The 19730-nt window shown below is 44.4% G+C and overlaps 1 protein-coding gene across 4 annotated transcripts in view; it reads left to right on the top strand.

The window, feature by feature from the left end:
• Positions 1–19300, top strand: part of TMEM198 (transmembrane protein 198) — a 29299-nt gene extending 9999 nt beyond the window's left edge. For 3 of the 4 annotated variants that reach the window (XM_077273094.1, XM_077273092.1, XM_077273095.1), the window contains exons 4-5: positions 13614–13810; positions 14267–19300. In XM_077273094.1, the coding sequence (XP_077129209.1) occupies positions 13614–13810; positions 14267–14410 (341 nt within the window). In that variant the 3' untranslated portion in view covers positions 14411–19300. The remainder of the gene's footprint in view (positions 1–13613; positions 13811–14266) is intronic. The other variant, XR_013217851.1, reaches the window with a different exon arrangement.
• Positions 19301–19730: the final 430 nt, after the last annotated feature.

Genomic DNA, 19730 nt, shown 5'->3' with positions numbered 1-19730 from the left:
CCTTGCGGAGACGGAGCATCGCCACAAGGTAAACAGACATGCTGCAGTCTTCTGCTGCTGTGGCCTCTTCTGCTGCAGCGGCCTCTTCTGCTGCTGTGGCCTCTTCTGCTGCTGTGGCCTCTTCTGCTGCAGTGGCCTCTTCTGCTGCTGTGGCCTCTTCTGCTGCAGCGGCCTCTTCTGCTGCTGTGGCCTCTTCTGCTGCTGTGGCCTCTTCTGCTGCTGTGGCCTCTTCTTCTGTGGCGGCCTCTTCTGCAGTGGCCTCTTTTGCTGCTGTGGCCTCTTCTTCTGCGGCAGCCTCTTCTTCTGTGGCAGCCTCTTCTTCTGCATCGGCCTCTTCTGCTGCTGTGGCCTCTTTTGCTGCTATGGCCTCTTCTGCTGCATCGGCCTCTTCTGCTGCTGTGGCCTCTTCTGCAGCAGCCTCTTCTGCTGCTGTGGCCTCTTCTGCTCCAGCAGCCTCTTCTGCTGCGGCAGCCTCTTCTGCTGCTGTGGCCTCTTCTGCTGTGGCAGCCTCGTCTGCTGCGGTGACCTCTTCTACTGCTGTGGCCTCTTTTGCTGCGACGGACTCTTCTGCTGCGGCAGCCTCTTCTGCTGCTGCGGCCTCTTCTGCGGCGGCCTCTTCTGCTGCGGCAGCCTCTTCTGCTGCTGCGGCCTCTTCTGCTGCTGTGGCCTCTTCTGCTGCTGCTGCTGTGGCCTCTTCTTCTGCTGCTGTGGCCTCTTCTTTTGCTGCTGTGGCCTCTTCTGCTGCTGTGGCCTCTTCTGCTGTTATGGCCTCTTTTGCTGCGACGGCCTCTTCTGCTACGGCAGCCTCTTCTGCTGCTGCGGCCTCTTCTGCTCCGGCGGCCTCTTCTGCTGTTGCGGCCTCTTCTGCTGCGGCGGCTTCTTCTGCTGCTGTGGCCTCTTCTGCTGCTGTGGCCTTTTCTGCTGCTGCAGCCTCTTCTGCTCCGGCGGCCTCTTCTGCTGCGGCAGCCTCTTCTGCTGCTGTGGCCTCTTTTGCTGCGGCGGCCTCTTCTGCTGCTGTGGCCTCTTCTGCTGCTGTGGCCTCTTCTGCTGCGGTGGCCTTTTCTGCTGCTGTGGCCTCTTCTGCTGCTGTGGCCTCTTCTGCTGCGGTGGCCTTTTCAGCTGCTGTGGCCTCTTCTGCTGCGGTGGCCTCCTCTGCTGCGGCAGCCTCTTCTGCTGCTGTGGCCTCTTCTGCTGCGGTGGCCTTTTCAGCTGCTGTGGCCTCTTCTGCTGCTGTGGCTTCGAGCATAGAATTTTCTCTCTGCAGGGAGCAGCTTTGTGACCTCCATGTTGCTCCCCCGTAGCACAGAGCAGATTCAATCACATGGAATATATTGATAAAAGAGGCGACAATGCTGCATAATTGAGATATCGCTGTCTCTCTGATTGTAACTGATGTTTTATCACAGGGGAGATTAAAGAGATTTGTCTCCTAATGAAAGCGTCTGCAGAGCCTGAGCTCAGATCTCCTCCATCACTACATCACCGGCCCTATAATTCATTATTACCATATGTGTCTCTCCGCATTTTCAGACAGTTTCCTGCTTTTTTTTTGCCATTGGGAAACTGCTGAAGGGGCGTGGCTTTGACCAAAGGCGGGGCTTATGTTGGCTTAAACGAAGGCTTCTGTTAGATTTGGAAGGGACCTCCGGAGTCATCGTGTCCAACCCCCTGCTTAATGCAGGAGTCACTAAATCATCTCAGACAGATTTCTGTCCAGCCTCTGTCTGAAGACTTCCATTGAAGGAGAACTCACCACCTCTTGTGGCCGCCTGTTTCACTCATTGATCTCCCTCACTGTCAAAAAGTATTTTCTAATATCTAATCTGTATCTTCTCCCGTTCAGTTTCATTCCATTGCTTCTCGTCTTTCCTTGTTCAAATGATTATAATGATGATCCCTCTACACTGACTGCCCTTCAGATATTTGTAGATGGCTATTAAGTCTCCTCTTATCCTTCTTTTTTGCAGCTAAACATTTCCAAATCCTTTAACAGTTCCTCATAGGACATACTTTGCAGTCCACTCACCATCCTGGTAGCTCTTCTCTGAACTTGCTCCATTTTTTAATGTCTTTTTTATTTAAATGTGGCGCCCAGAACTGGACCCAGTATTCCAGATGAGGCCTGACCAAGGAGGAGTAGAGGGGGATAATTACTTCATGTGATCTAGACTCTATGCTTCTGTTAATATATCCTAGAACTGTGTTTGCCTTTTTTGCTGCTGCATCACACTGTTGACTCCTGTGCAGTCTGTCATCTATTAGTATACCCAAGTCTTTTTTATACGTGCTGTTGCTTAGTTCTATTCCTCCCATTCTATAGATGTAATTTTTGGTTTTCTTGCTCATATGTAGAGTCTTGCATTTCTCCCTGTTAAATACCATTCTATTAGTTACTGCCCATTGTTCAAGCTTATCTAGATCCTTCCAAATCCTTTCTCTGTCTTCTCTAGTGTTAGCTATCCCTCCTAGCTTTGCATCGTCTGCAAATTTGATTAATTTACCTTCAGTTCCCTTATCTAGATCATATATAAAAATGTTGATCAACACTGGGGCCAGGACAGAGCCTTGTGGTACCCTACTTGAAACACTTTTCCAATTGGATGTGCAACCATTTACGACCACTCTTTGTGTGCGATCACTGAGTCAGTTATGAATCCACCTAACCGTAGCCTTGTCCATTCCATACTTAGTCATTTTTTCAATAAGCATAGTATGAGATACTTTATCAAATGCTTTGCTGAAGTCGATATATACTATATCTACCACATTTCCCTGATCCACCCAGTCAGTGATTCCATCATAGAAGGAAATTAGATGTGTCTGACATGACTTGTTTGCTACAAACCAATGCTGGCTCTGGTTAATTACTGTATTCTTATCCAAGTACTTACATACATGCTGATTAATAATATGTTCAAAGATCTTTCCTGGTATAGAAGTAAGACTCACTGGCCTGTAATTTCCTGGCTCCATCTTCTTTACTTTTTGAAGAGAGGGACAATATTTGCCCTTCTCCCTTCTGTTTTCTCGTGACATATTGTACTTCATGATAGTGGTAAAAGTTCTTTGATATTACCTGCGTTTATTTGCAAAAAAAATGGAAATTTGGCGAAAATTTTGAAAATTGTGCAATTTTCCAACTTTGAATTTTTGTGCCCTTAAATCACAGACATATGTCACGCAAAATACTTAATAAGTAACATTTCCCACATGTCTACTTTACATCAGTACAATTTTGGAACCAAAATTTTTTTTTGTGACGGAGTTATAAGGGTTAAAAGTTGACCAGCAATTTCTCATTTTTACAACACCATTTTTTTTTAGGGACCACATCTCATTTGAAGTCATTTTGAGGGGTCTATATGATAGAAAATACCCAAGTGTGACACCATTCTAAAAACTGCACCCCTCAAGGTGCTCAAAACCATATTCAAGAAGTTTATTAACCCTTCTGGTGCTTCACAGGAATTTTTGGAATGTTTAAATAAAAATGAACATTTAACTTTTTTTCACAAAAAATTTACTTCAGCTCCAATTTGTTTTATTTTACCAAGGGTAACAGGAGAAAATGGACACCAAAAGTTGTTGTACAATTTGTCTTGAGTACGCCGATACCCCATATGTGGGGGTAAACCACTGTTTGGGTGCATGACAGAGCTCGGAAGCGAAGGAGCGCCATTTGACTTTTCAATGCAAAATTGACTGGAATTGAGATGGGACGCCATGTTGCGTTTGGGGAGCCCCTGATGTGCCTAAACATTGAAACCCCCCACAAGTGACACCATTTTGGAAAGTAGACCCCCTAAGGAACTTATCTAGAGGTGTGGTGAGCACTTTGACCCACCAAGTGCTTCACAGAAGTTTATAATGCAGAACCGTAAAAATAAAAAATCATATTTTTTCACAAAAATTATCTTTTCACCCCCAATTTTATATTTTCCCAAGGGTAAGAGAAGAAATTGGACCCCAAAAGTTGTTGTACAATTTGTCCTGAGTATGCTGATACCCCATATGTGGGGGTAAACCACTGTTTGGGCGCATGACAGAGCTCGGAAGCGAAGGAGCGCCATTTGACTTTTTAATGCAAAATTGACTGGAATTGAGATGGGACGCCATGTTGCGTTTGGGGAGCCCCTGATGTGCCTAAACATTGAAACCCCCCACAAGTGACACCATTTTGGAAAGTAGACCCCCTAAGGAACTTATCTAGAGGTGTGGTGAGCACTTTGACCCACCAAGTGCTTCACAGAAGTTTATAATGCAGAACCGTAAAAATAAAAAAATCATATTTTTTCACAAAAATTATTTTTCGCCCCCAATTTTTTATTTTCCCAAGGGTAAGAGAAGAAATTGGACCCCGAAAGTTGTTGTACAATTTATCCTGAGTACGCTGATACCCCATATGTGGGGATAAACCACTGTTTGGGCGCATGGGAGACCTCGGAAGGGAAGGAGCGCTATTTTACTTTTCAATGCAAAATTGACAGGAATTGAGATGGGACGTCATGTTGCGTTTGGAGAGCCCCTGATGTGCGTAAACATTGAAACCCCCCACAAGTGACACCATTTTGGAAAGTAGACCCCCTAAGGAACTTATCTAGATGTGTTTTGAGCGCTTTGACCCACCAACGGCTTCACAGAAGTTAATAATGCAGAGCCGTAAAAATAAAACAAACATTTTTCCCACAAAAATTATTTTTTTAGCCCCCAGTTTTGTATTTTCCCGAGGGTAGCAGGAGAAATTGGACCCCAAAATTTGTTGTCCAATTTGTCCTGAGTGCGCTGATACCCCATATGTGGGGGGGAACCACCGTTTGGACGCATGGAAGGGCTCGGAAGTGAAGGAGCGCCATTTGGAATGCAGACTTAGATGGAATGGTCTGCAGGCGTCACATTGCGTTTGCAGAGCCCCTAATGTACCTAAACAGTAGAAACCCCCCACAAGTGACACCATGTTGGAAAGTAGACCCCCTAAGGAACTTATCTAGATGTGTGGTGAGTGCTTTGACCCACCAAGGGCTTCACAGAAGTTTATAATGCAGAGCCGTAAAAATAAAACAAAAATTTTTTCCCACAAAAATTATTTTTCAGCCCCCAGTTTTGTATTTTCCCGAGGGTAACAGGAGAAATTGGACCCCAAAAGTTGTTGTCCAATTTGTCCTGAGTGCGCTGATACCCCATATGTGGGGGGAACCACCGTTTGGATGCATGGGAGGGCTCGGAAGGGAAGGAGCGCCATTTGGAATGCAGACTTAGATGGAATGGTCTGCAGGCGTCACATTGCGTTTGCAGAGCCCCTAATGTACCTAAACAGTAGAAGCCCCGCACAAGTGACCCCATTTTGGAAACTAGACCCCCCACGGAACTTATCTAGATGTGTTGTAAGAACTTTGAACCCCCAAGTGTTTCACTACAGTTTATAATGCAGAGCCGTGAAAATAAAAAATCTTTTTTTTTCCCACAAAAATTATTTTTTAGCCCCCAGTTTTGTATTTTCCCAGGGGTAACAGGAGAAATTGGACCCCAAAGGTTGTTGTACTATTTGTCCTGAGTACGCTGATACCCCATATGTTGGGGTAAACCCCTGTTTGGGCACACGGGAGAGCTCTGAAGGGAAGGAGCACTGTTTTACTTTTTCAACGCAGAATTGGCTGGAATTGAGATCGGACGCCATGTCGCGTTTGGAGAGCCCCTGATGTGCCGAAACAGTGGAAACCCCCCAATTATAACTGAAACCCTAATCCAAACACACCCCTAACCCTAATCCCAACAGTAACCCTAACCACACCTCTAACCCTGACACACCCCCTAACCCTAATCCCAACCCTATTCCCAACCGTAAATGTAATCTAAACCCTAACCCTAACTTTAGCCCCAACCCTAACTGTAGCCTTAACCCTAGCCCCAACCCTAGCCCTAACCCTAATGGGAAAATGGAAATAAATACATTTTTTTTATTTTTCCCTAACTAAGGGGGTGATGAAGGGGGGTTTGATTTACTTTTATAGCGAGTTTTTTAGCGGATTTTTATGATTGACAGCCGTCACACACTGAAAGACGCTTTTTATTGCAAAAAAATATTTTTTGCGTTACCACATTTTGAGAGCTATAAATTTTCCATATTTTGGTCCACAGAGTCATGTGAGGTCTTGTTTTTTGCGGGACGAGTTGACGTTTTTATTGGTAACTTTTTGGGCACGTCACATTTTTTGATCGCTTTTTATTCCGATTTTTGTGAGGCAGAATGACCAAAAACCAGCTATTCATGAATTTCTTTTGGGAGAGGCGTTTATACTGTTCCGCGTTTGGTAAAATTGATAAAGTAGTTTTATTCTTCGGGTCAGTACGATTACAGCGATACCTCATTTATATTATTTTTTTATGTTTTGGCGCTTTTATACGATAAAAACTATTTTATGGAAAAAATAATTATTTTTGCATCGCTTTATTCTCAGGACTGTAATTTTTTTATTTTCTTGCTGATCATGCTGTATTGCGGCTCGTTATTTGCGGGACAAGATGACGTTTTCAGCGGAACCATGGTTATTTATATCTGTCTTTTTGATCGCGTGTTATTCCACTTTTTGTTCGGCGGTATGATAATAAAGCGTTGTTTTTTGCCTCGTTTTTTTTTTTTTTTCCTTACGGTGTTTACTGAAGGGGTTAACTAGTGGGCCAGTTTTATAGGTCGGGTCGTTACGGACGCGGCGATACTAAATATGTGTACTTTTATTGTTTTGTTTTTTTTATTTAGATAAAGAAATGTATTTATGGGAATAATATATATATTTTTTTTCATTATTTTGGAATATTTTTTTTTATTTTTTTTTAGACATTTGGAAAAATTTTTTTTTACTTTTTTACTTTGCCCCAGGGGGGGACTATACAGATCGGTGATCTGCCAATTTGCATAGCACTCTGACAGATCACCGATCTGAGAGAAGTGCAGGCTGCTTCACAGTGCCTGCTCTGAGCAGGCTTCTGTGAAGCCACCTCCCTCCCTGCAGGACCCGGATCCGCGGCCATCTTGGATCCGGGTCTGGAGCAGGCAGGGAGGGAGGTAAGACCCTCGCAGCAACGCGATCACATCGCGTTGCTGCGGGGGGCTCAGGGAAGCCCGCAGGGAGCCCCCTCCCTGCGCGATGCTTCCCTGCACCGCCGGCACATCGCGATCATGTTTGATCGCGGTGTGCCGGGGGTTAATGTGCCGGGGGCGGTCCGTGACCGCTCCTGGCACATAGTGCCGGATGTCAGCTGCGATAGGCAGCTGACACCCGGCCGCGATCGGCCGCGCTCCCCCCGTGAGCGCCGCCGATCGCGCTGGACGTACTATCCCGTCGGTGGTCATACGGGCCCACCCCACCTCGACGGGATAGTACGTCCGATGTCAGGAAGGGGTTAACTTCCTGGCTGATGTCTTGAGATGTGACATCAGTATTGCCACATAATCTTCTTTTCTCATGATGCCATCTATTTTGTGAAGTGCACCAGTCCCTCCTGCAGCAAAACAACAACATAATACTGCCACCCCCATGTTTCACAGTGGGGATGGTGTTCTTAGGTTTCCCAGCTTCTCCGTTTTTCGTACAAACGTAACAATGGTCATTATGCCCAAAAAGTTCAATTTTAGTTTCATCAGACCACAGGACATATCTGCAGAAATTAAGGTTTTTGTTCCTGTGTGCATTTGCAAACATTAATCTGAATTTTTTATGCTTCTTTTGGAGTAGTTGCTTATTCCTGGCACAGTGGCCTTCAAAAAGTTCAATTTTAGTTTCATCAGACCACAGGACTTGTCTCCAAAAATTAAGGTCTCTGTTCCTGTGTGAATTTTGTAACATTCATCTATCTTTTTTATGTTTCTTTTGGAGTAATGGCTTCTTCCTCTCAGAGTAGCCTTTCAGCCCATGCTGATACAGTACTCATTTCACTGTGGATATTGACACAATCTTACCAGCCTCCGCCATAATCTTCACAAGGTCTTTTGCCTTTTATTCTTGGGTTGATATGCACATGTCGGACCAAAGCATGTTCATCTCTGGGACACAGAACCCGTCTCCTTCCTGAGCGGTATGATGGCTGGACATTCCCATCTTGTTTGTACTTGCGTATAATTGTTTGTACAGATGAACGAGGCACCTTCAGGTATCTTGAAATTGAACCCAAGGATGAGCCAGATTTGTGCAAGTCCACAATTCTCTTCCTGATATCTTGACTGATTTCTTTAGACTTTCCCATGATGCTACACAAAGAAGCAGTGTTTCAGGTGTGCATTAAAATACATCCACAGGTGTGTCTCTAATTAACTCAGATGTTGCCATAAACCTATCAGAAGCTTCCAAACACATGACATCATATGGGCAGTTCAGGATTGTTTAAAGGCATAGTAATCTTAGTGTATGTAAACTTTTGACTTTGCAGTAAGTAATAAAAATGCCTTAAAACATTCTCTCTCATTATTCTGGCATTTGACAAATATTAATAATTAAGGTAATCCTAATTGTCCTAAAACGGGAAAGGTTTATTCTGATCTCATGTCAGATATTGAGAAAAACCTGCAGATGTGTCTTTTTATATAGTGGATGGAAACTTCTGGTTTCAACTGTATTTATTTTAAATGTATAGTACTGTCAACATTTAAAATAAAAGCATCCAAAAACTGTAAAAAAAATGTTTACTTTCAATACTGGATTAAAAAATATATACCCCTTTCAGATAGAAGTGTCCCTTCAAAAGTGTCCATACATCAATCATTATTCAGCCAACAGCATGCCAGGTCAGATTGGTCAGAGGACTCTAGCTGCAGCCAGTTGTCTCATAGCCCGACACAGAACAGTGATATTCCTTGTCAGGCTGTGAGACAACTGGCTGCCGCAGCAGCTTCCATCGCTGACCTGTCTGCTTTTTATGCTGTTGGCTGAATAATGATCAAATAATATAAATATATATATATGTATTTTCTGTGGTCATAAAGTACCTATCACCAGTCAGGGGTGACCCTTTTTATTTAAATTTTATAAGGGCGCAGTAGGTATACGCAGCGCGGAGGGTTGTGGGATCATGCTTTGCATATTCAGACCTGACTTTTGCTAGAAAGTCGACTTTTGCTAGAAAGTCCGGTCATTTAGGGGGGCATTAGGGAACTTCTGGCCACTGTTGCTGATGAGTGTTATTTTGGACAGTCTGAGGCTGCCCACCCTTTTCATAAATGAAAACCGCAGCCACAGACTAGTGATTGGTGTTCGTTAATCTTCCATTAATGTTGCAATGTGTCTATACTTCCCAGTTTTATTACATACACAATAAGTGATATTAATCAATCTGGTAATACCTTCATGTATTTAGTGATATTGACCATGCTGGTATAACCTGGGTATCTTCTGTATATATTTCTATACGTATATCTGGTATAACCTGGGTTTATTCTGTATGCAATTATATATATCCAGCTGGTATAACCTGGGCATCTCCTGTATATAATTATATATGTACAGCTGCTATAACCTGGGCATCTCCTGTATATAATTATATATGTACAGCTGCTATGACCTGGGCATCTCCTGTATATAATTATATATGTACAGCTGGTATAACCTGGGCATCTCCTGTATTTAATTCTATATGTACAGCTGCTATAACTTGGGCATCTCCTGTTTGTAATTCTACATGTACAGCTGGTATAACCTGGGCATCTCCTGTATTTAATTATATATATACAGCTGCTATAACCAGGGCATCTCCTGTATATAATTATATATGTACAGCTGCTATAACCTGGGCATCTCCTGTATATAATTATATATTACAGCTGCTATAACCTGGGCATCTCATGTATATAATTATATATGTACAGCTGCTATAACCTGGACATCTTCTGTATATAATTATATATGTATAGCTGGTATAACCTGGGTATTTCCTGTATATACCATAATTATATATGTACAGCTAGTATAACCTGGGCATTTCCTGTATATAATTATACACTGCTCAAAGTAATAAAGGGAACACTTAAACAACAGAATATACCGTATTTTTCGGACTATAAGACGCACCGGACCATAAGGCGCACCCCAAATTTGGGGTGAAAATTGCAGAAAAAAAGATTTTTTCTAAGATGGGGGTCCGTCTTATTGTCCGAATTTACAGTATCTTACCTGAGGGCTGGCTGTGGCAGAGCAGGGTCACAGGAGGCATGGTGTCGGCAGAGGTGGGGTGATGCAGTACGGCGTGCACCTGAGCATGGTCCCTTTCTGCTTAGGTGGGCGACGCCACGGCCTGGTGTCCATGGGAGGGTTGCAGCAGTGGTTACCGGCAGAGGTGCTGGGATGAAGAGGCGCAGTGAGAGGTATGGCGTGAGAGGGGTCCCTTTCCCCGGTGAGGTGATGCAGCAGCCCGGTAATGCAGCAGAGCCGGGTGAATCCTGTTGTTATCGGTGGTGGCGGCCATCTTCCTGAGGCCGCGCGTGCGCAGATGAAGCACTCTGCTGCCTGGGGCTTCAGAAAAATGGCCGCGGGATGCCGCGCGTGCGCAGATGGGGATCGTGGCGGCCATTTTCCTGAAGCCTCGGCTTCAGGAAAATGGCCGCCGCGATCCTCATCTGCGCGCGCGAGGCATCCCGCGGCCATTTTCCTGAAGCCCCGGGCAGCAGAGCGCTCCATCTGCGCACGCGCGGCCTCAGGAAGATGGCCGCCACCACCGATAACAACAGGATTCACCCGGCTCTGCTGCATTACCGGGCTGCTGCATCACCTCACCGGGGAAAGGGACCCCGCTCACTGCACCTCCTCATCCCCGCACCTCTGCCGCCACACCTCTGCCACCGCACCTCTGCCACCGCACCTCTGCCGCCGCACCTCTGCCGCCACGGTAAGCCTGCATTGCGACTATTAGACGCACCCCCCATTTCCCCCCCTTTTTTGGGGGGGAAAAAGTGCATCTTGTAGTCCGAAAAATACGGTAACTCCAAATAAATCAAACTTCCGTGAAATCAAACTGTCCGCTTAGGAAGCAACACTGATTGACAATCAATTTCTCATGCTGTTGTGCAAATGGAATAGACAACAGATGGAAATTATTGGCAATTATCAAGACACCCTCAATAAAGGAGAGGTTCTGCAGGTTGGGACCACAGACCACATCTCAGTACCAATGCTTTCTGGCTGATGTTTTGGTCACTTTTGAATGTTGGTTGTGCTTTCACACTCGTGGTAGCATGAGACGGACTCTACAACCCACACAAGTGGCTCAGGTAGTGCAGCTCATCCAGGATGGCACATCAATGCAAGCTGTGGCAAGAAGGTTTGCTGTGTCTGTCAGCGTAGTGTCCAGAGGCTGGAGGCTCTACCAGGAGACAGGCCAGTACACCATGAGACATGGAGGGGGATGTAGGAGGGCAACAACCCAGCAGCAGGACTGCTACCTCAGCCTTTGTGCAAGGAGGAACAGGAGGAGCGCTGCCAGAGCCCTGCAAAATGACCTCCAGCAGGCCACAAATGTGCATGTGCACAAACGGTTAGAAACCGACTCCATGAGGATGGTCTGAGTGCCCGACGTCCACAGAAGGGGGTTGTGCTCACAGCCCAACACGTGCAGGACACTTGGCATTTGCCACAGAACATAGGGATTGGCAAATTCGCCACTGGCGCCCTGTGCTCTTCACAGATGAAAGCAGGGTCACACTGAGCACATGTGACAGACGTGACAGAGTCTGGAGATGCCGTGGAGAGTGATCTGCTGCCTGCAACATCCTTCAGCATGACCGGTTTGGCAGTGGGTCAGTAATGGTGTGGGGTGGCATTTCTTTGGAGGGCCGCACAGCCCTCCATGTGCTCGCCAGAGGTAGCCTGACTGCCATTAGGTACCGAGATGAGATCCTCAGACCCCTTGTGAGACCATATGCTGGTGCAGTTGGCCCTGGGTTCCTCCTAATGCAGGACAATGCCAGACCTCATGTGGCTGGAGTGTGTCAGCAGTTCCTGCAAGATGAAGGCATTGAAGCTATGGACTGGCCGCCCGTTCCCCAGACCTGAATCCGATTGAGCACATCTGGGACATCATGTCTTGCTCCATCCACCAACGTTACGTTGCACCACAGACTGTCCAGGAGTTGGCGGATGCTTTAGTCTAGGTCTGGGAAGAGATCCCTCAGGAGACCATCCACCGCCTCATCAGGAGCATGCCCAGGCGTTGTAGGTAGATCATACAGGCACGTGGAGGCCACACACACTACTGAGCATCTTTTCCTTGTCATGAGGCATTTCCACTGAAGTTGGATCAGCCTACAATTTTATTTTTCACTTAGATTTTGAGCATCATTCCAAATCCAGACCTCCATTGGATATTAGTTGTGATTTACATTGATCATTTTTAGGTTTTACTGTTCTCATCACATTCCACTATGTAATGAGTAAAGATTTACAACTGGAATATTTCATTCAGTGATATATAGGATATGGGATTTTAGTGTTCCCTTTATTTTTTTGAGCAGTGTATATCTACAACAGTAACAACCTGGGTATCTCCTGTATATAATTATATATGTTCAGCTGGTATAACCTGGGTATCTCCTGTATATAATTATATATGCACAGCTGGTATAACCTGGGCATCTCCTGTATATAATTATATATGTTCAGCTGGTATAACCTGGGTATCTCCTGTATATAATTATATATGCACAGCTGGTATAACCTGGGCATCTCCTGTATATAATTATATATGTACAGCTGGTATAACCTGGGCATCTCCTGTATATAATTATATATGTACAGCTGGTATAACCTGGGCATCTCCTGTATATAATTATATATGTACAGCTGGTATAACCTGGGCATCTCCTGTATATAATTATATATGTACAGCCGGTATAACCTGGGTATCTCCTGTATATAATTATATATGTACAGCCGGTATAACCTGGGCATCTCCTGTATATAATTGTATATGTACAGCTGGTATAACCTGGGCATCTCCTGTATATAATTATATATGTACAGCTGGTATAACCTGGGAATCTCCTGTATATAATTATATATGTACAGCTGGTATAACCTGGGCATCTCCTGTATATAATTTTATTTTTACAGCTGGTATAACCTGGGCATCTCCTGTATATAATTTTATATTTACAGCTGGTATAACCTGGGCATCTCCTGTATATAATTATATATGTACAGCTGGTATAACCTGGGCATCTTCTGTATATAATTATATATGTACAGCTGGTATAACCTGGGTATCTCCTGCATATAATTATGTATGTACAGCTGGTATAACCTGGGCATCTCCTGTATATAATTATATATGTACAGCTGGTATAACCTGGGTATCTCCTGCATATAATTATATATGTACAGCTGGTATAACCTGGGTATCTCCTGCATATAATTATGTATGTAGAGCTGGTATAACCTGGGTATCTCCTGCATATAATTATATATGTACAGCTGGTATAACCTGGGTGTCTTCTGTATATAATTTTATATCTACAGCTGGTATATGTTACACACCTTCTTGTGTATAGTGATATGGAGCATGCTGGTATAATCTGGGGACCTTCTGATATATGTTGTGAGACCTGTATTAATTTTCCATTCTCTCCTTCCCCACAGTTATCATCAGTCGGCAGCAGCGTAGAGTTCAACTTATGAAAATAAAGCAGAGAGAGGAGCGTAAGGAGAAAAAGAAAAAGAAGAAGAGACCTCATCATCATCCTCACCCACAGCACAAAACACCGCATCCACCTGAGCCAGCCTTCCGTAGGAAACCTACTCCTATTCGGCGATTTGATGGTGATGTGATTTCCCCAGTGAGTACTGGAAATATAATATCGATATTAAAGGGGACCTCCACCAAAATCCATCGTGTGTAAAGTGTTTTGGAATATCAATGAGTGAATCTGCTTCTTTTTTAGTGGATTTGACGGGTGGGGGGAACGTTCTACAGATATCTTCACCTTTGAGACGGGATGGGCTCAACGATAGTTAGGTCTGAAGTTGGGAAACGTTTCCGTGGTCCGTGGTGTTCCTGACCACCCAAAAGCTGATGTTCTCAAGAGAATCTAACAAATCTCTGGTCCATGAGAAGGAGGAGGCTGGATGTTCCTTGACCAATGTTTCTGCTACCTCTGCACCTCCTATAGCTACATGACTGGTGTGATTCCTGTATTAATGGGACCACTCAATCCCCCTTCTCTACTTTTTAGGATGTACAGTATTTGGTATTGGGAGAGTCTCATTGTTGACCTTATCTTGTCTTTTTGCAGAGCTACATTCAGAGTTTTCGAGACCAACAGACGGGTTCATCTCGGGGCCGGATGACCGGTGCTCACACGGTGGTGGATTTGGACTATGACTGCGGCTCCAGGGTACCATTAACCTCCGGAGCTGCCACGGCCGTACGAGTATAGCACAGAGGGAGAAGAGCTGGGAGGAAGACCCGGGAGGAAAGGGAATCCCAATGACACCAAGACATTGCGCTGTAACAACTCCAACACTGTGACAATGAGAACCCATCGGAGTTACATGACATGTTCCACTGCAGTGAGCGGACACTAGCAGCAGACTCTTCGACCGCTGCGTACATGGTGCGATGACTCCCACCTACCTCTCTACAAACACCACACACATAGACATTCCAACCTACCTCCCGGTGGCAACACTTCAAGCTCTGATCTCTCCTTACATGGACCTCCATTACCTCTCACCTTGAGAACTGGATCTACTGGACGAAGGACCACAGTGGGAATCCACCCAATGAACCGACGTCTTACCCTGAGCCTGTACCAGTGTCGGCTAGTGGCCGTGTTTAAGATCAACCGGGCATGTTTTGTTGGTTTTTTTTTAAATGGCTTTTTATCATGTGCAGATGTACCAACAAGGATTTATCGTGTATATTATCATTTTATTTAATTTATTAAAAAAAAATAATTTCTAAGATCCAGCTGGAGAGGTTCAAAAACATCAATTTCAGGAACAAAAGCCACAAGACTGATTTGGATGGTAAACATTGGAATTTTCTGAAGTTTTTCAATGGATGTTTTTTAAATTATTATTATTATGGGATGAGGGTGGGCGACAGAATGAGCGGCTCATGTATGTTGTGGTATGGTTGGTCATGGCGCATGACGGACTGAAGGATGAAGACACAGTTGTCATCGTCACGGGTCTCCAACTCTTCCTTCCCATATGTTCTGTAGATATAACGAGTTTGTGGCCTCATTATGCTGTGCAACAATGTATCACCTTGTGGATTACGTCCAATGAGAGGACGGTTATGTACAATTCGAAGTCATTTGTGAATGTTAGTGGCCTGATATAGTAACGGATGGAGATCATTGGCAATCTTACCATTGTGTTCATGTATTTTCCATATTATTCACCTGGGAGGTCTTTTTTTGCTATGCTAATTGTCGCCTCCTTCAGTGCGGAATAGAAGTGATAACTGTTCTGAGCATATCCTAACAGTTATCGTTTCTTAAAGGGGTTATCCACCACTAGACAATCTCTGTTAACTGTCTCAGGGTGCGGTATAAATAAAAAAAAATCTGTATCAACCCCCAGGCTCTGTTTGTATCCTACACTCTTTGCCCTGTGTCCCCGTCAGTCTCCAAATATAAATAATATCACATGGCCAACGCAGCGGCCGCTGATTGATCGCAGCCATCCGAGTGGAAAAAGATGTAACTTCAGGACATCGAATGGGGGTCACGGCTGAGAGTGTAGGAACGGCGCCAGTCCCAGTGGTATGGATTTTTACCTTATGCAGAACCCTGAAGCTTTTCATAAGGGGTTGTCTAGTAGGAACAACCCCTTTAACACTTAAGCTGCTGCTCTGATAAAATAAGTAGAGTATGTTTACAGCACTAGCTGCTATACTGCCCCCTATGGGCCAAAGAGGGAATTAAATTTCTGACATAATATTTTTTAAAGGGGTTATTCCAGTATCATTTTGTAACCCTAACCCATACTTAATTTTTCAGGATGCAATTTATCTAATTGGTTTTACCAGGCTGCGCCTCAAGCATTTCTGCTGACAGCAAAGTAACATGATAGTCTGCATGATGCTTCAGACTGGTACTAAGACACTGTTTTGACCCTTTTTTTTTTAACAAAAATCTGACTAGTATGACAGTGAGAGATTGAGGAGAGCATCCAGGCCTTCCTCTGCCCTCAGCTCAGTGCCAGCAATGGGCTGAAAACCTTGTTACTAAGTATGAGCCTGATGTTACCGTAGCAACCAGTCTGTTTCAGATCCTTAGGTACCAGTTTGTCTCAGATCCTTAGGTACCAGTCTGTCTCAGATCCTTAGCTACCAGTCTGTCTCAGATCCTTAGGTACCAGTCTGTCTCAGATCCTTAGGTACCAGTCTGTCTCAGATCCTTAGGTACCAGCCTGTCTCAGATCCTTAGCTACCAGTCTGTCTCAGATCCTTAGGTACCAGTCTGTCTCAGATCCTTAGGTACCAGTCTGTTTCAGATCCTTAGGTACCAGTCTGTCTCAGATCCTTAGGTACCAGTCTGTTTCAGATCCTTAGGTACCAGTCTGTGTCAGATCCTTAGGTACCAGTCTGTTTCAGATCCTTAGGTACCAGTCTCTCACAGATCCTTAGGTACCAGTCTGTCTCAGATCCTTAGGTACCAGTCTGTTTCAGATCCTTAGGTACCAGTCTGTCTCAGATCCTTAGGTACCAGTCTATCTCAGATCCTTAGGTGCCAGTCTATCTCAGATCCTTAGGTACGAGCCTGTCTCAGATCCTTAGGTACCAGTCTATCTCAGATCCTTAGGTGCCAGTCTATCTCAGATCCTTAGGTACCAGCCTGTCTCAGATCCTTAGGTACCAGTCTGTCTCAGATCCTTAGGTGCCAGTCTATCTCAGATCCTTAGGTACCAGCCTGTCTCAGATCCTTAGGTACCAGACTGTCTCAGATCCTTAGGTACCAGTCTGTCTCAGATCCTTAGCTCTCAGTCTGACTCAGATACTTAGCTATCAGTCTGTCTCAGATCTTTAGGTACCAGACTGTCTCAGATCCTTAGGTACCAGTCTGTCTCAGATCCTTAGCTCTCAGTCTGTCTCAGATCCTTAGCTATCAGTCTGTCTCAGATCTTTAGGTACCAGACTGTCTCAGATCTTTAGGTACCAGTCTGTCTCAAATCCCTTGTAACGTTTCTGTGTAAAAACAAAAAACAGACCCTGAAAACAGGAGATAAGCCATGACCATCTCCATCTCAGTTTGCATTATCAATCAGATTTTTTTAAATCAAAATTTAGATGGAGAGACTCTTAAAGGTAAAGTTGGCCATACACATATAGTTGGCTACACACACGAATATATGGCCTACTGTCCTCTCCCAACTTCACCATGCACATGAGCGCTCAGTTTGGCCAAGTGCTTGTTTTTTTTTTTCAGAAAAAGGAGATGCTGAAAATCATCTGTCCTTTGAAAACAAAAGAATCAGACATTGAAAATCTAAATTCTTCACTTCCGTGACATCTGTCGGGGAAAAATTGGGAAACCACCATACAAATCAGATGGTCAATCAATCACACCGAAATCGCCTCATTTAGTTGATTGTTATCTAATGTTTATGGAGGCCTTATCATTATACTTGCCAACTTAACAATTTCGGGTGAGCCTTCTGACGGGACAGTGCATTTTTCTCCAAAGCCACCCCATTTTGTAGCCCTCACTTCCTCCACGCCTCTTCCATGCCCCCTCTACGATAGAAGCCTTCTCTGCCTGGCCTTGCCAAATCTATACCTAGTCTTTTAGGGTCTTCCCATTTTGCAGGAGTCTCCTGGATGTTCTGGAAAGTTGACAAAAATGGGAACCAGATGGATTCTACAGGTTTAGATGTTCATTTTTAGGGTTTCAATGGCTGTAGACACAAAGATGTGACCAAGATCAGAAAAACAATTTTCTCGAAACCTGCACTTCTTTGGTGTTTATTCGCTCAGTTTATAGAGTATAGTAACCTCTTATTGGGACTTTCCCTTGTAGTCAAAGCATTGGTGGTGGTCCTTGGTTTGGGGATTTCATCTTTGCACTAGAAGGCATTACATCCCATCGAACCAAATGCAGTCAGTGGTGCCTGGAGATATGAGATCCCCAGGAATAGGCCATAGGGGAATGGTGGATATTTGAGAATCAAAGGCCATTCTGTCTGGTGTAACTTGAGGCTCATGGGCCAGAAAGCAAAATCTGCAGCATTGCCCCCAACTATCACTGGTCTTACATAATATTGGTCCTCTCCTATGGTCAAATTGACCTTTTGGGCCTTTGTAGACTCCAAGGTCAAGTGCAACTGCAATCCCTGGCCCTACTATATATACGCCCATGGCACCTCTATTCTGTTTGGATATAGCTCAATAACATGTCAAAAGATTGGGGCGAAAAGAGGTCTTGTACAATCGGTCCATTTTCCACATCGTCCATAGTTTCTCTAAACATTTATATACGGGATTCATGACAACTTGCCCAATTCCACTTTTCATGCATTGGTTGCTATGGGCAACACCAACCTTTTTAGTCTGCACTATTTTTTATACATGAGGCCAATGTGCCTTGTTACCCATAGCAACCAATCCAGAGTTGTCTAGAAAGTGAAAGTAAATTCCTTATTGGTCAGCGAACTTATTCGGCTTTTCTTTACAATGCCATACGTCTTGTCATCACATATTTCTGCAGGGAAAATTCGCCAAAGTGCCCCCGTTATGGCGTTTATCTCATACCGCACAAACACAAACCAATATTTTATATGGTAGATATATATATTCCAGGGTTGTAGAAGAAAGGAGAATTTCAAGTGCAAACCCATTGCCTAAATCACAAACCATGCCGCCATTTTGTGAGCTGAGTCTGCACAGAGAACAGTTCAGTCAGCAGGAGCCTTTTCATTTTGAAAAAAATTAGGGATTTAGCATTTAAAGTGTGGAAGTGTGTGGTGGCCATTTTGTGGGGGTTCATGAAATTTGCAGTAAATTGGATTACAGGCACGAATATCGTCATAAAACACACAGGTTGTTTCTTAGGTCACTGATAAGTAGCCAGCTATCGGTGAGGCTGACAAAATGGCCGCTTCCCCCGGGTGTCAGCAGCACACTCCATGCCATGGAAGAAGTGGATGTGACGCCTCACTGTGTCTGCGGATGAGAGGATTTTGACTTGCATGTGAGAAGACGCTTGAGCTCCTGTGGGAGGGAGACATTTTCTTGTTTTAAATATTTTTATCTGTGCCAAACCCCAAGTCTCCTGTAAATATGACCCGATTCTTCATTAAAGTAATTTATTTCAAGTCTTCACTAATGTGTCGCATTTATTCCAGAACAAATCAGTAAATTATACTGATATAGGAAAAGTGTCGTACAAATAATGCCAGAAGAATAGTGTCATATACAGTGCCCGCAAAACCCCGCTATATACACAGTGCCCGCAAAAACCCTGCTATATACACAGTGCCCGCAAAACCCCGCTATATACACAGTGCCCGCAAAACCCCGCTATATATACAGTGCCCACAAAACCCCCGCTATATACACAGTGCCCACAAAAATCCCACTATATACACAGTACCCGCAAAACCCTGCTATATACACAGTGCCCACAAAAACCCCGCTATATACACAGTACCCGCAAAACCCTGCTATATACACAGTGCCCACAAAAACCCCGCTATATACACAGTACCCGCAAAACCCCGCTATATATACAGTGCCCACAAAACCCCCGC

The sequence above is a fragment of the Ranitomeya variabilis genome, chromosome 7 (genome assembly GCF_051348905.1).
Source record: "Ranitomeya variabilis isolate aRanVar5 chromosome 7, aRanVar5.hap1, whole genome shotgun sequence".
Classification (NCBI taxonomy): Eukaryota; Metazoa; Chordata; class Amphibia; order Anura; family Dendrobatidae; genus Ranitomeya; species Ranitomeya variabilis.
Note: the sequence above shows the minus strand (reverse complement) of the source record. Positions and strands in the feature narration are given on the sequence as shown.